The sequence below is a fragment of the Periplaneta americana genome, unplaced genomic scaffold, assembly GCF_040183065.1.
Source record: "Periplaneta americana isolate PAMFEO1 unplaced genomic scaffold, P.americana_PAMFEO1_priV1 scaffold_22, whole genome shotgun sequence".
Classification (NCBI taxonomy): domain Eukaryota; kingdom Metazoa; phylum Arthropoda; class Insecta; order Blattodea; family Blattidae; genus Periplaneta; species Periplaneta americana.
Genome location: NW_027185503.1, coordinates 870800 through 886087, shown reverse-complemented (window position 1 = coordinate 886087; position 15288 = coordinate 870800). Strand labels below are relative to the sequence as shown.

General features: G+C 34.6%; 1 protein-coding gene across 16 annotated transcripts in view; it reads left to right on the top strand.

Annotated features, from left to right (window-relative positions):
• The window catches only part of LOC138693819 (uncharacterized), a 148202-nt gene that overhangs the window by 62025 nt on the left and 70889 nt on the right, over window positions 1-15288 (top strand). For 6 of the 16 annotated variants that reach the window (XR_011330498.1, XR_011330496.1, XR_011330504.1 and 3 more), the window contains 2 exons: window positions 1352-1396; window positions 6082-6126. Coding sequence is in view for 3 of the 16 variants with exons in the window: in XM_069817632.1 (XP_069673733.1) it covers window positions 1352-1396; window positions 6082-6126 (90 nt within the window). In the remaining 13 variants the exon portion in view is untranslated. Of the gene's footprint in view, window positions 1-1351; window positions 1397-4079; window positions 4697-6081; window positions 6127-10102; window positions 12319-15288 lie in introns of those variants that run through there. The other 10 variants (XR_011330506.1, XM_069817633.1, XR_011330502.1 and 7 more) reach the window with 8 other exon arrangements.

Genomic DNA, 15288 nt, shown 5'->3' with positions numbered 1-15288 from the left:
CCAGTTCTCTGATGTGTCTAAATGACCACAAAGCTAACAAAATGTCTGGTAAGATTCTCGCGCGGTTAGTTAAAATTTTACATTGGCAAATGTTTCTATGCAGCCGCAGCATGACTATGTTGCCACGATGTACTTCCTAGAACTGTAGTCTCACATCCCCCTGTGAAAACTCAGTTTATAATAATAATAATAATAATAATAATAATAATAATAATAATAATAATAATAATAGTAATAATACACAAAATTTTAAACACCAATAATCTAAGTTGTACACAATTTTAATAATGACTCCCGTTAACAAAATACTGCGTAGGCCACTGTAACTGATGATAATGGAAATAATGGATAAACTCTCAACAAAGAAAATTTCCAAAATAAAACTTCAATTAACGGGAACAGGATGACAAATTGATTTGCAGTAGCTCACATTCATCATCACTGCAAGGATCAGTGAAAGGTGTGCAAAGCAGGGAAAGAGAAAACATAGTGCATAAGGGCCAGTGCCCTACATGGCTGACAAACCACGAATTTCTATTAGTGTCTTAATATTTTTCAGCTAGAGAGGGAGAGGGAGATATATAAAACATATAAAAATAATTTATATATCTTCTCACCATTCGTGAGCTGCCACAAGAGACAAAGAGTACTTAACCATAGAAATTTTTACAAGTTCATGAAAAACCATTGATTTTGTTTTAACAATGAAATTCCTACAAGTACATAGTACATTGATTGTTAAAAATATTTCTAATTAATGTTAGCCTATTAGTGTATGGGCGAATCCAGAAATGCATATAGAGTGTTAGTTGGGAGGCCAGAGGGAAAAAGACCTTTGGGGAGGCCGAGACGTAGGTGGGAAGATAATATTAAAATGGATTTGAGGGAGGTGGGATATGATGGTAGAGACTGGATTAATCTTGCTCAGGATAGGGACCAATGGCGGTCTTATGTGAGGGTGGCAATGAACCTCAGGGTTCCTTAAAAACCAGTAAGTAAGTTAGCCTATTTGAGTAGCGAGATCTTCACCAGATACTTCTAATGTTTCAAAAGCAGCTGTCAAACACCCATAATTCGACAAAACATAATAATTATATTATATTCTGTGATTGTATCCCTTCTAATAAGTGTTACATATTTGGTTTTAAGCAAATGATTTAATCACTTGAATTCTATTACAGATTTTCAGTTCATTTCTTTATAGAACCACAAGACGAGATTAATATATCCGAAAATGACACATCACACCTCAACAAAGACATGCCACCTAATTAGTGTTAGTTGCCTGCCATTAACCAAATGATTTAATCACTTGAATTGTAATATATTCTGTCATTTCTTTTCTTTATAGCAGCCAACATACCCGAAATGACACAGACCTGGACGTCACATAAATGTGAGTTCATGTTCACTTTCCTGAAGTATGATTTGCGGGTGAGGGCTGTCTGCAGTCAGTGTGATAGAGCAGCATTGAATCTGTGAAACTGTGTCTCTATGGACTGAGACCTACAGACAGCATCACTCAAAGTGATTGCTGATGTGAATGGTTGGGGCTATTAGACACACTCGAAATAAACATTTCATATCTTCGAACATTATTGAAATGCTGAGCTTTTGGAAATAAAAGTATATTGTTAAGATCGATTCACATTCATCCTATTTAAAATTAAGTGTTCTAATAATCACACAATTCCCACAATAATACATACAGTCACGTCAGTATAATATAACCATTTCCATTTCTTCATACTTTTTTCACCCACTTAGCCCCCCTCGCTCTTGGGTGTGCCAATGTTTATTTGTAAACACTCTCATTCTATCGAATTTCGTTGTTATGGCCTCAAGATAAACTTGTAACCAGAATATGTGGCCCCGCATTAGTCCTATGTTACCTAGCAAGATTCATCGTCTTGTTCAAAACTAATAAGTTCCTTATCAAATGTCGTGACCTTATATCATCTAATCTGGATTTCAGAAAATTACAGTTAGGCGTTACGATGTTGTTTATCAGCACAATTTTCTTACAGTTACTACAATTGCATTCAGAATATTATACTGATCATCACAATTAATATTTTGCCAAATTTATTATGAGAAGGGGAGTTAAGCCATAGCCGCATTTGTTGTGGGGATTGTAAAAATGTGATAGACTTTCAATGTAAATGTACATAAATACAACAACCACGATAAGATTGAGAAAACTTCAGAAACAAAGATGATTATGGAGGAAATGAAATCAGAGAAGTGTATGAAATATTGTTATTAATATTATGGAGATTCTGAATTACAGTGAAATCTTAATGAAATGGGGTGGGCAGTGTTCAAGAAAGTATGTAACAACCAGACATCGGATTCTAGGGCAAATGCCTATTTTGTTTCTTTAGGAGAAAAGTAAAAATAATTATTAATATTTGTGTTTCATGGAAATTGAAAGGTATTCAAAGAGTTTTATAGTGCCCTAAAATGCCCTAAAACGGTTATTAGAGCCTAATTTGTTAATATTCGCCTAAAAATGCCTAACTCACTGTAAAGTTTCGCATTTTACTCTTACTTTTTATAATTTATACATACATTCACTGCGAAATTTAAGGCATTTAAAAAGTGGAAAGTTTGCTTCACACTGGCCATGAAACCATTGATAAAGGAAACAAAATGTTTTGAATCTCACGACACTCGCAATAGATTTCACCGAATTTAACATGTTTGGAGGCATAAATGCCGACAAAGAACCAATCTTAGTTTTGAAGCAGGCAACAATCAAAACATGTGCTGCTACCGATTCAGAGATATACTATACTATAAAAATGACTGTTTTCGGTCTGAAACCGATTAGCTGTACTGCCCTTCAGAGTGTCATAAAATCACAATTTTTGGAGAAAGAGTGTTTTTGAAATATTTATGAAAAGTCGTAAAACTGCGAATTAGTAGGGTAAACCGTTACAAAATATTTAAAAGAATGGCCCTCCTAGTGTTAACACTACCAGGAAATGCAACAATAAGTGGAACTTTGTATTTTTGTCCAATTGAATCTCAATAACAACGGTTCATTTGAATGCTCGTTAACAGTTGCTCTTTCCCTCACCTTATTTGTGTTGAGAAGTTTTGAGCGGTAGGACGTTTTCCTGTGAAGTTTAACGCGATAATGCCGAAAAATGTAAGTGCAAAATCTACATTGATCCGGCAATGGCTAACAGAATATTCAGAATTCACTTATGATGGAAAAATAATATTCTGCAAGATTTGTAGCAAACAGGTATGTAACAATAGTTGAAATATATAAATTCTATTAATTTTAATGAGTAGGCCTATAATATTTATACATTGACTGAGCTATCCTGAGGTATAATTCTTTTTAAGACAACTACACTTTAACCTTTTAAATTCCGATAGTTAAAGTATTTGCAGGTCATTAAAATTTTGATTGTTCGAACCCACTAACTTTGTGATAGAAATACGGCAATACAACAATTAGGATTTTATTTTAATTCAGTTTACTTTACATTTTTAGATTTCGCAAGAAAAGAAGTGCCACCTAAAGCAGCATGTGCAAGGAGCGGCTCATAAGGCTAAAGCTCAGCAGAAAAATCAACTGCAACAAACTTTACTAACACAGCCTACTTCATCCAATCTCAGCAGCAATTTCTATGCTGATTTAACCAGAGCATTTGTTGCTGCTAACATTCCCTGGAATGCAATTGAAAATCCGGTTTTAAGACAGTTTTTACAAAAATACTACAAACAAAATATCCCATCTGAGTCGACCCTAAGAAAAAATTACTTAGACAGAATATACAATGAAACTTTAGCTTCCATTCGGGAGGATATAGGTGATTCTTACATATGGGTCTCTGTGGATGAAACCTCAGATCCTATGAATAGGTATATAGCAAATATGGTAGTAGGAAAACTTAGTCCTGATGGACCTTCGATTCCACACCTCATATGTGTTAAGGAACTTTCGAAAGTGAATAGCCAAGCCATTGCTTATTTTGTAAATAAAGGCCTACAGTCTTTATACTCAGGTAATATAGACGATTCTAAAGTTCTGTTGTTTTGTACTGATGCTGTCTCATACATGGTTGCTGCAGCTCCACTTAAAACATTTTATCCTAACCTCACGCATGTAACCTGTCTAGCACATGGCCTTCACAGGGTTTCTGAAACAATCCGGAATGAATTTCCTCTTGTCAATTCGTTTATTTCTAACACAAAAAAATGTTTTTGTAAAGCCCCATCCAGGATTTCAATATTCAGAGAGAACTTTCCAGATATCCCACTCCCACCTCAGCCGATTGTTACACGATGGGGAACCTGGATTCAGTCAGTGGTGTATTATTCTAAGTATTTTAAAGAAGTGGTCACAGTTATTGATAAATTACCTGAAACTGATAGTGCAGCGTGTGTGAAAGCAGTGAAAGATTGTCTGAATGACTCACGAGTGAAAAACGATATTGCCTACATAACATCAAACTTTTCTTTCATACCTGCAAGCATTGAACAATTAGAACGTGAAAAACAATCTCTTTGTAGCCAAATAGCAATAGTAAAGGAAGCTCAAGTGAACATACATTCTGCTTTGGGCGAAACTGGGAAAAAAGTTAAAAATAAGTGGGACAACGTATTAAATAAGAATGTAGGATTTTCATTGTTGGAAAAAGTATCAAGAGTGATATCGGGGCAAAGTGTAAATGTTCCAGTAAGTATTGATGTTTCTATTGTACCTAATTTAAAATTTGCGCCTCTCACATCAGTTTCGGTTGAAAGAAGTTTTTCTGCTTTCAAAATGATTCTCAGTGACAAAAGGCAAAGGTTAACTGTGGAGAATTTAGAAAAAAATTCTGGTGATGTACTGTGCAGATAATTATAATAAAGTCTGAGCATGGAACTGAATTTCAATAACTTAAAATGAGTAATCTTGATATCAATAATCATTATTTCATTAGTTTCAATATATTAAATTTGTGCAGCTCTGTTTATAAATATAATATAGTATTCTTTTTTAATGTTTAAACATACTTTTTTGTGCGTATTTTAGTGTATAACTAAAAATTTCAGTGAAAGAAATAAGTATGATACCTTGATGTGCCTAAAATGCCTATTTTCATTAAAATAGAGCCTAATTTTACAAATTTTGAGCTTATTTTAGGCGCCTAAAACTGCAATTTTTAGTGCCTAAAAATCCGATGTCTAGTAACAACACAGTACTGGTAGATGCCAAGGAATGGCTTTCAGAGTTGGTACAACTCACGTATAGTTTGGAAATGTGGTAATATTTTCGTAGGCTATGATGTTAATGTTGAATTCTGAGATGATTGGAAATCAAACTCGCGAAATTTGTAATTCACTTGTATTATCGAAACTTATCCAAATTTTGTTTACATTATGTAACTCACCCATAAATAGACAATAACATATTTTCTGTATTGCAGTGGGTCAGCAACAAAATTATTTCATGTTTTCACTATTACTCCTTTTATATATTAGTATTACTTAATGTCTTCATTTACTCGAGGGAAGATCTTGCTCACCACGTTACTCCTGTATCTGTTGGATGATCGATCACCTCTGCTCAGGCTAGTGCACGTGACGACAATAGTTGGTTGGTTGACCTTGGCCATGGATTGTTATTAATGTCTTAATTTATATTCAGCTTTAAGTAGTGTTAGGAAGAAGCAATCCCACGTGCTACATAGTACACGTGGCAGTGGGTGATGTAGACAGTGTGACGCAGGGAAATAACTCACATTGTTATGTAGTTTGTATTTTGTATTGATTTGTTATACAAATTGGTGTTATATATCTAAACTTGTGCTGATTTGGTACAGATTGTAAATTTATAATTTATTTATTTGTTTATGTGCTGAGAGGTCTTTTTTGTCTGAATTCCATCTTCAGCCTGATTCAGTTTATGAACAATACATCTACTTAGTGTTGAATACACAGTTCTGCACCAGATATTTCTAATGCTTCAATAGCAGCTGGCAAAAACCTAAAACACGACATATCATATATTATATTGAATGCCTGCATCCCTTCTATTTAATATTACTTTAATCGAAATGTTATTTCTTCTCTTTACAGCCTCTGTCTGGCCTGGTATGTCGCCTCTGCCCCACAACAAGTGTGGTGAGTTCACATTTACTGTTATTTGTTTGTTTCCTGTGGGTCACAAAGATATATAGGCTATCCGTAATCAGTGATATAAGGCAACATTGAAGCTGTAAAACTGATTTCTTATTGAAAGTGTGGATGAACTGAGAATTACAGAAAGTGATTCCCTGGTAGGAATGGGTGGGCTATTAAATACACTCAAAATAGAATTTACCAATTTTCGAACATTATCGACATTTTGTGCTTTTTTAAATAAAAGTGTATTGTAAAAATCTATTCACGTGGATGCAACTTAGAATAAATTTTTTTGTAAATCACACACTTCCCAGTATAATAGATACATACACGTCAGTGTAATATAAATCTGTCCTCTTCTTCGTTTCTTTTTTTTCTTCCTTTTTCTCCATTTTTTTTTCATTGGTTGCACTTGAGTCCCTTTAGCCCCTCTCCTTTGTGGGAGAGCCACTGTTTGCTTTTAAAGACTCTCCTTTTTTTATGAAACGTCGTTGTTACTGTTATGTAGTTACGATTTCTTGATAATAATGTAGCCCTGCATTAGCCCTACGATAACTCTCACATTACCTAAAAGACAACACGAGGTTCATTGTTTGGCTTCAATCCAGTCAGTTCCTCATTAAATGTTGTGACCTTATATCATCTGATTTGGAGGAAACAGATATTGACCTGGTTGTTTCTCTTCATCGAAAAATGCTAGTACTTGCTTAATAATATTTTTTTTTATCACTCAGTGCTACAGTATTCATGTTGATTTGACAACATTGGACTGCAAGTGCAAATAAACTATCCTGCAAGAAGGTTCAAAATTGTGAATAATGGGAGAGAGAAAGGGAGAGAAATACAAAAGAGAGAGGTAGGAATGCAAGGAGAGAAATGAATTACCGAGGCTGAGAAGGAATTAGGGTTCAATTTGCATATCTTACGGGGCACAGATCTGATGGTCCGCTGCTGGGCTAGTTGCTTGTACCTTCAGATCTAGCCAGTAAAAGCCTTGACAGTGAAAATATTATATGTCTGAGTAGAAGGCACCTGTAAAAATGGCATTCACTATGTTTTACTGTCTAATGGCGGGTACGTGACTGTTCGTCTTTCACCCACATGAAGCCAGTTTACCGATAGAGTCATTGCCCAGGGTGCACCATAGGAGGCTGGTCTGTGCAATGAGATGATGACGGAGATCTGACCTTCTCCAATGTTAGAATTATAAAAAAATTAGAAAAATGGTTTCAGTTTATGTTTGGCATATTAAATTCTGAAGTTTTCATTAATGACTGATTGTGGGTCTAACTGTGTAGTTTGTGACACACCTAGTATTTCAAGTAGATAATATGTGTGATTCCGAATATCATAAATAAAACCGTTGTTATTTCTTCCGAAAGACTCCATGTCCCTTGAGGACCTTTCTCTACAGGACTGTAGGGCTGGTGTTCAGAATTACACGTGTCTATAATGGTAGGACTGTAACGTGGAGTTGGATAATTAAAGTTTCGAATCTATTCTCACCTTTTTCACTACAGTGATGGAAGAGGATATAATGTTCGTGAAATGTACCTTTGATAATTTAAAATGTAAATTATTTTTCCCACAAAAAGAGAAACTTTTACAAATTCAGTTGGAAGCAGTTTATTATTCCATTTATTAATATTTATCTTGATCCTGTTTATATTACCTTGACGTTAATGTCAGCAACACACAACAGAGCTGCATTACTGTTGAGCATTTGTTAGTAACAATATGTAATGAAATCACTGTTGCTTCTTTATTCTTCAGAACCTCGGCAAACAGGGGCCAGGTAACACAGTCTGGCAGAATATGTCGTCGCCTGAATGCAAGAACTAGGTAACTCGAAATTTGCGTTTTTTAGTTATCTCTTTTATAGCATAGCAAAAATCGCACAAAATGTAATCCAGGATCTAGGTAACTGATCGAACGATACCAGTGACATCTATTTTCCAATATAACAAATAGGTAAAAGAAAACGAGACATATTCCTTAGTGCAATAAATACGAGGGGGATCCAGGAAATAACGACCGTTCGCACATACCCTCCACGCAGCTGACTCCCCTTCCTTGTTTGAAGGTTAACTGGCTTCCTTAACATGTGTTCTCATAATTTTGTGAATACTGGTTGCAACAAGTCGCCATTGTGCATTTTGTGTTACTTCAAAATGAACGACGTGATTGATAATCCTGCCGACTGTGAAGTGAGGAGTGTGATTCGATTTTTGAATGCCCGACATTTGAAACCTGCAGAAATTTACCGGCAATTGAAAGTAGTGTATGGTGATACTGTAATGAATGAAAGAAATGTGAGAAAATGGTGCGAAATGTTCAACAATGGGCGAACAAATGTCCACGATGAAACTCGACCCGGACGCCCATCACTCATCACAGAAGACCTGAAGACTAAAGTGAACGACAGAATCTTGCAAGACAAGCGCACATCACTCGACGAATTGCATATTGCCTTTCCTGACATTTCTCGTTCCACGATGGGTTCCACGGCAACTGAGTGACCAACACAAAACTCAGAGAATGGCCTCAGCATTGACATTTTTGATGCGATATCACACAGATGGGGACGCCTTTCTTGATCAAATTGTGACTGGTGATGAGACCTGGGTGTCTCACAACACCCCAGAGACCAAGCGCCAATCACGTCAGTGGCATCATCCCTCATCACCCAAGAAACCGAGAAAATTCAAACAGACTCTCTCAACACAAAAAGTCATGGCTACTGTCTTTTGGGATCGCAAAGGTGTTCTTTTGCTGGATTTCATGCCAAAAGGCACTACGATCAATGCAAATCGTTATTGTGAGACTTTACAAAAACTATGGCGAGCCATCCAAAACAAGAGGCGAGGAATGCTTTCAAGAGGAGTTGTGCTTCTTCACGACAACGCCCGCCCACACACTGCTGCTTCAACTCGAGAATTGCTGGATCAATTCGGTTGGGAAATCTTTGATCATCTGCCCTATAGTTCAGACCTTGCTCCTAGCGATTTTCACCTTTTCACTAAGCTGAAAGACTTTCTGGGTGGTACGCGTTTTGGAAGTGATGAAGAGTTGAAGAAGACAGTGAACACCTGGCTTAATGAACTGGCGGCAGAGGAGTATAACACGGGAATTCTAAAGCTAGTGAACAGATACGACAAATGTTTAAATGTAGGTGGTGATTATGTAGAGAAGTAAAGGAAGCTTCAGTTATGTAACAGACTTTGTTTTTTCAAATAAATATATTTTTTTTAATTATTACAACAAAACGGTCGTTATTTCCTGGATCCCCTCGTAAGTAAATATGCGATGTCACAAAATATGAAAAACCAAGTTACCTAGTTCTTGCATTCAGGCGACGATATGATATTCACATACTTTTTTAATCTCTGAAGTTCAGTGAAATGTGTGAATCCAGATTTACATGAAGGCCTCATATGACTATAATATTACAATGTAGAAGTGGATGATTATACATACTTACTTCATGGGCTTGCACATATTTATGAAACTCCTTAAGTTTAGAAGAAAGATTTTTTAATGTGCTTTCCTTCATATACTCTAAGATGTTAAAAAAGAAATACATATATTAGAAGAAAAAATTTTCGTGAAAAACTTTCTGAAACTGTGTCTTTGTTCTTAGGCTAAACATCTAACAATATTGTCCAGATATTGTAATGCTCAAAATGGTGTTAAATGTCAACCCATATTGAACATTGACAAATTCAACAGATTGAGTGAATCGGTTATGTGTCTGTAAACACCTGTGTGTATTGCATTGTACAATTCTTTTCAAGCATGTATACATGAAATAGAATGATTACATATAAATACTGCTGGTAAATTTCATTCATAATTGTAAATGTGTTACAATTTAATTCTTTTTACAAATGATTGACTCAGACCTCGGTTATAGTCTAAATATGTATGGTGATTACAAGGCAACATCATAATTATTACAATTTTCTTTTTTTACTAGATACCTCTTGTACTTTCAAGACATAATGGGCCAAAACTGTGCAGTTCTCTTTTCCCACAGTGCACCAAGAGAGATGGATATACGAATGATAATTAGGATAGAAAGATTGTGTATCCTGCAACTAAGCACTGTCTTTGTCCACCAGAAATTATACATAAACTTGCCGGGATTTGAACCAGTTCTCTGGCATTGAAAAATTGATGCTCCAGCTTTTGCCTAATGGTGTGGCAGGAAGAGGGAAATATATCTTTTGAAAATATATTTTATGTCAGTTTTGTGAATATAGTAAAGCTAACTTCATCTGAATTGTCCAGATTTACAACCCGAAATATTAAAAGATTAACATATTTTCTTTGTATTATATGAGACAGAGGCAATATGTGTGAATAATGCTGGTCATCTTCGCTGTACTGATAGTTCATTTATCGTGGAGATTCAGTTCACATGAGTAATATTTCATATACAGAAGTGAATTATAATTTGCTTGCACTAATGAATGGAATCTTTAATTTATTCTTGACACTATGTTATATATATATATATATATTTTTTTTTTTTTTCTTAAGGTATCTATGCTGGCAAGATTTTAATCTTCATTAAATACTGAACATTTATGAACTGTATTTGTTCATTTCCATGTGTGTTATTTCTAACAAGAAAAATATACCTATTAATACTTGTTTTTTTCTGATGGGAAGTTAAGTTTTTGAAAAGTACTTTCCACACTTAGTCTTCAAAAATATCAGCTTCTTGTATTTGAAAATTATACTAAAGTTAAAACAGGAAAACTTAATATATATTATCTTAGATTAATTTAATGATTTTATAACTCTACAGTCAAATCAAGAGCAACTTGAGACATAGGAACAGGTTCAAATGAACCTAAATCTAAACTATTTATGTTTGTGCTGATGGTGATGATGAATTTAAATAATGAAGCGAAGAGAGATCATCTTCCAAATTGATTTACTAGCGATTGAATTAAATTTATTACCAAAGGAATGGGAAAATATCTTATGACATAGCAGTTGAAATACTGGCTTTACTGTTAAGTTATTTCATTTATCAGACATTTGGAAAATATTTAAATTTAGAAAGAATAATAGTATCTTACATGCTCAAGTTCCTCAAATGACTTGAATACATATTTAAACTCTGAATGATCATTGAGAAGGAACACAAATTCTGTCTGAAAGACACACATTTTTAACAGTTAACAAATACAGTTGGTTGAGTCCCATGTCTGTTTATTGGTTAGTGATCATTCTTTTTTCAGACCTGACCCCAGAGTGACAACAAATTCAGCTCAGTGGTCTATAATGTGAGTGTCGTCCACTCGGAATTAACCACATATGTACAGTATCTATATTTTTGGAACCCTGTGTAAAATATGAAATGTTTGTTTCACCTTGTGTTGGCCCCTCCCCATACGTAAAATACTCACTACAAACGCGTTTCGTAACTTTCGAGACTTGTTCTGTTGGAAAGTAGTTGATTGTATGTAATTAATATACATTTTCTGATATAAAATATATATCGGGTAGTAAATAAAAATTACCTCATTACTTCCTGTTATTTTTTTTCTAGAACATTCTAGTCACTACACATTTTCAAAAACAAATTTAGTATATAATTAGTGTTGTACATACAAGTAAATTTAAAAGCTTAAAAATAAAAGTTTCAGTTTATTTTTAATGATCTTCTAACTTATTTTTCTTACATATCCCTGGTATACCGAAAGAGAGAAGGAAGAAAGACTCAAGAAGTCAAGAGCTTTAATACTTCTTTAAATATACTAAAGACATCAAGAATAGAACTGCAAACCTGAAACTTTGTTAATACAACAATCTCGTACTGATCAACCATATTTGCACTATGTACAGCATTGAAAAGTTGATAGGAAATATGTTACCGTATGTATCCAGAGCAGGCAAGGAAGTCCTTGGTGAAGTGTAATATTTGTAAATGATGGTACGGACTGAATGGACAAACGAAATGTGTGACAATCTTGTTGTTGGAATATTAATATAGGCATGAAAGTGTTACATTTGATATAGAATGGGGAAAGTGCCTCTAGTTGCCAGTAAGACAAGGAACCATTTGCAAGGGTGGTACAAGCTTATGTGTGTATTTTAAACTTTGACTAAAATGTGTGCAGGTTGTGAAGAACTGGCTACAAAAGCTGAAAACTTTGACATTATTAAAAAAAAAAGAAAGACATTACAAGTACAGTGTAATCAAGTCTTATAAATAAGTAAATAAATTAATATACCATCTCCAAAGCTCTGTGATGTCTAAAGAAATAAGAAATTTGGGAATAATATTTAATGTACAGTAATTCTTTAACAATGTCAGCAATACAAGCGTTCATTCATATTTTAAGCCTATCTTACTTCTGTAAATTGCATTGCTGCTCCTTTGACTTATATATGCCTGTAATTTTTATTTTTGAAAAATGTCTTCATTTTCACAAATGTTGCTTCTTTTAGTCATAGTATGAGAATGACAATGCAAAATCTCCGCTTACATAATCATTAGTGCCCATTTAACTGTGGGTCGAATACGACCCTGTGGACATACGAGCAACCTTTCCTTGCATATTACTGTAAAGTCATCACAACGATTATTTACTAAAACTGTTGGACATAATTAATAAAAAAAATGACTCTTTTGCTTAATATAACTAAAAAATGTATTATTACACTTATATTTTGTGTATACAGATACAAAGGGACATATGTACAAAACTACTATGCATATAAACTGTCTCTGTTACTCAGAAATTCCATGTGGATGCTATGTAATAGGGCATATTTACTAAGGTTGTTGGACGTAATTTAGTCAACCTTTTACATGTTTGATATAATAGGATTTTTTTTATTACTGTAAGGATTCAGTTTTTACAAAAAAAAATATGCATAACAATAAATTTACGGAACTACTGCTACCAATGAAAAAAAAGTTTTGTGGTTTTGCTTTTGCAGTAAACACATCTTTTAGATTTCTGGCCCACAACGCAAGAAAAATGGACTCTAATTCTACAGAACTGGAACGATTAATTGTGTAAATAATTGATTAAATGGCGATCTTACTTGTGTTAATTATGTAAGCATGTGTGGCTTACAGCTGTTTCGGTGTTACTTGACACCATCAACATGGATTAATTTTAGCTAATGACTGTTCTTATAAGGTCACATCAGTCCCTCCAATTATCCCTGATGCTTCTACAGAGGAGGCTCAGGAAGATAGTTGTATTTCTACCACGTTTTCATTTTCGCAATCTGTGTTTGAACAATTTCATTGCAATCTACAAACTCGTTATTGACAAAAAGTTCAGCTGGAGCCTCAAGTTGGCAATGACACAGAGATTGTTACAGTATTCGCCAACCGAATCGTCACCAGTTTCATTACCGTCATCTTCCGGAGATTGTAGAACCACCCAATATTTGAAACATTTTCTTGAGAAGATACTTTCTCAAGTTCTTCCAGTATTTCGAAAGTGGTAAGACTCTTGTTGTAAGATTAGTCGTAATTATCACTACAATAAGGGAAAACAAACTTCTTACAAGAAAACATTCTGATGGAGGGAGATAAAGTTAATTAATTTCTTTCACCATGTTAATAATCTCAAAAGAAGTGCTTGTACAAATTTTGGCCACTCAACTGCAATTACGAGGGCCGTAAAAATAATAAGTTCGCCAGGGTAAGTTAACGGAAAGAAAACACGATTTCATTGGAAAAAAATATTGGAACAGACAAAGCAATTTTCGAGCAGTTTTTCAACATATTCTCACCGGAATTGAGATATTTGTCATATCATGGGATCGACAGAGACTTGCAAACGGCTATCAAACGCTGGTTCCGATCCCAAGTGGCTGACTTCTATGACACAAAGATACAAAAATTGATCCCATGATATGACAGATGTCTCAGTTCCAGTTGGGGACATGTTGACAAATAGCGCAACAATTGCTGTATCTGTTCCAATAAGTCTTACCATGCAATTGTGCTTTATTCTGTAAATGGCCCCAGGGAAAATTACTTTCTGGACGGCCTCGTAATTGCGGTCGAGTAGCCAAAATTTGTATAAGTACTTATTTTGACATTATTAACATGGTGGAAGAAAAAAAATTAACCTTTTTTATCTGCCCTCATCAGAATGTTTGCTTGTTAGCTGTGTTAGCAGGATAGTAGTTTTCCTAAAAAATTACTTCACGTATTTATAAATCGTAAATTTTCATAGGGAATATTCCGAAATTACTGAAAAACAAAGATTCTCTAAATTACCACCATTGAATTTCTGTAATATATAGTGTGAATGGATGTATTGTTGCTTGAGAAGTACTCCAGTGATGACCTTGTGTAGCATCCTGAATAATGAAACTGCAATTCTCTGAAAAATCACCAATGATAATGAACTCACTGGGCTTTATTTCATTTTTCAGCTACTTAAATAATTTGCTTGGGACTTTCCAATGAAGTTGTGTACAGTATCTTGAATTTTTTAAGCCAACCAATGAAGTTATTAATGAAATTTACACAGTCACTTTCACTAAAATCATATTGGCCCTGTCAGTTGTCATCCATTCCTTGTACTAAATTACTCTGTAACAATGACGTCAACATTTCTGATAGATACATTTAAAGTTCCTTACGTTCAGGAGCATATGCTTCTTCACTTGTTGAATTTCCCGCCTCTGTTTGTAAGCATTCTTCTTCGCTTGTTCATTTGTCGACCTCACTTTCAGTCCGAGCAACTTCACTAATTATTTTAATTTTTGAAATCTTATCGCAAAAGCGTTCTCAAATTACATCACCTACCACTAAATGCGGGACCTTTTTACACATGCTACTTGTCACTTTTCATATACAGACTTGTAACGAATGTTTTTAAAGTCCGAAAGTGTTGCAACACCACAGATGACTCCAACTTTTCGTCTTTAATTTAGGCATATTGAACACTTACAACTTACAATGATGGAATAGATCAAAATCGCCTTCTAAACTGAAGGGAAAAGTTACAATGACAGAACAGAACAAAACCACCCTCTAAACTGAAGGGAAAAAGTTGCACTGAGATTATAATAGAAAAAAAGAAACTCCCACGTGAAATCTATTAGTGTACCATTGAGCAAAATGTCGCAACATCTGGCATTTGTCATACCGATCGCTAAGCACACGTGTGG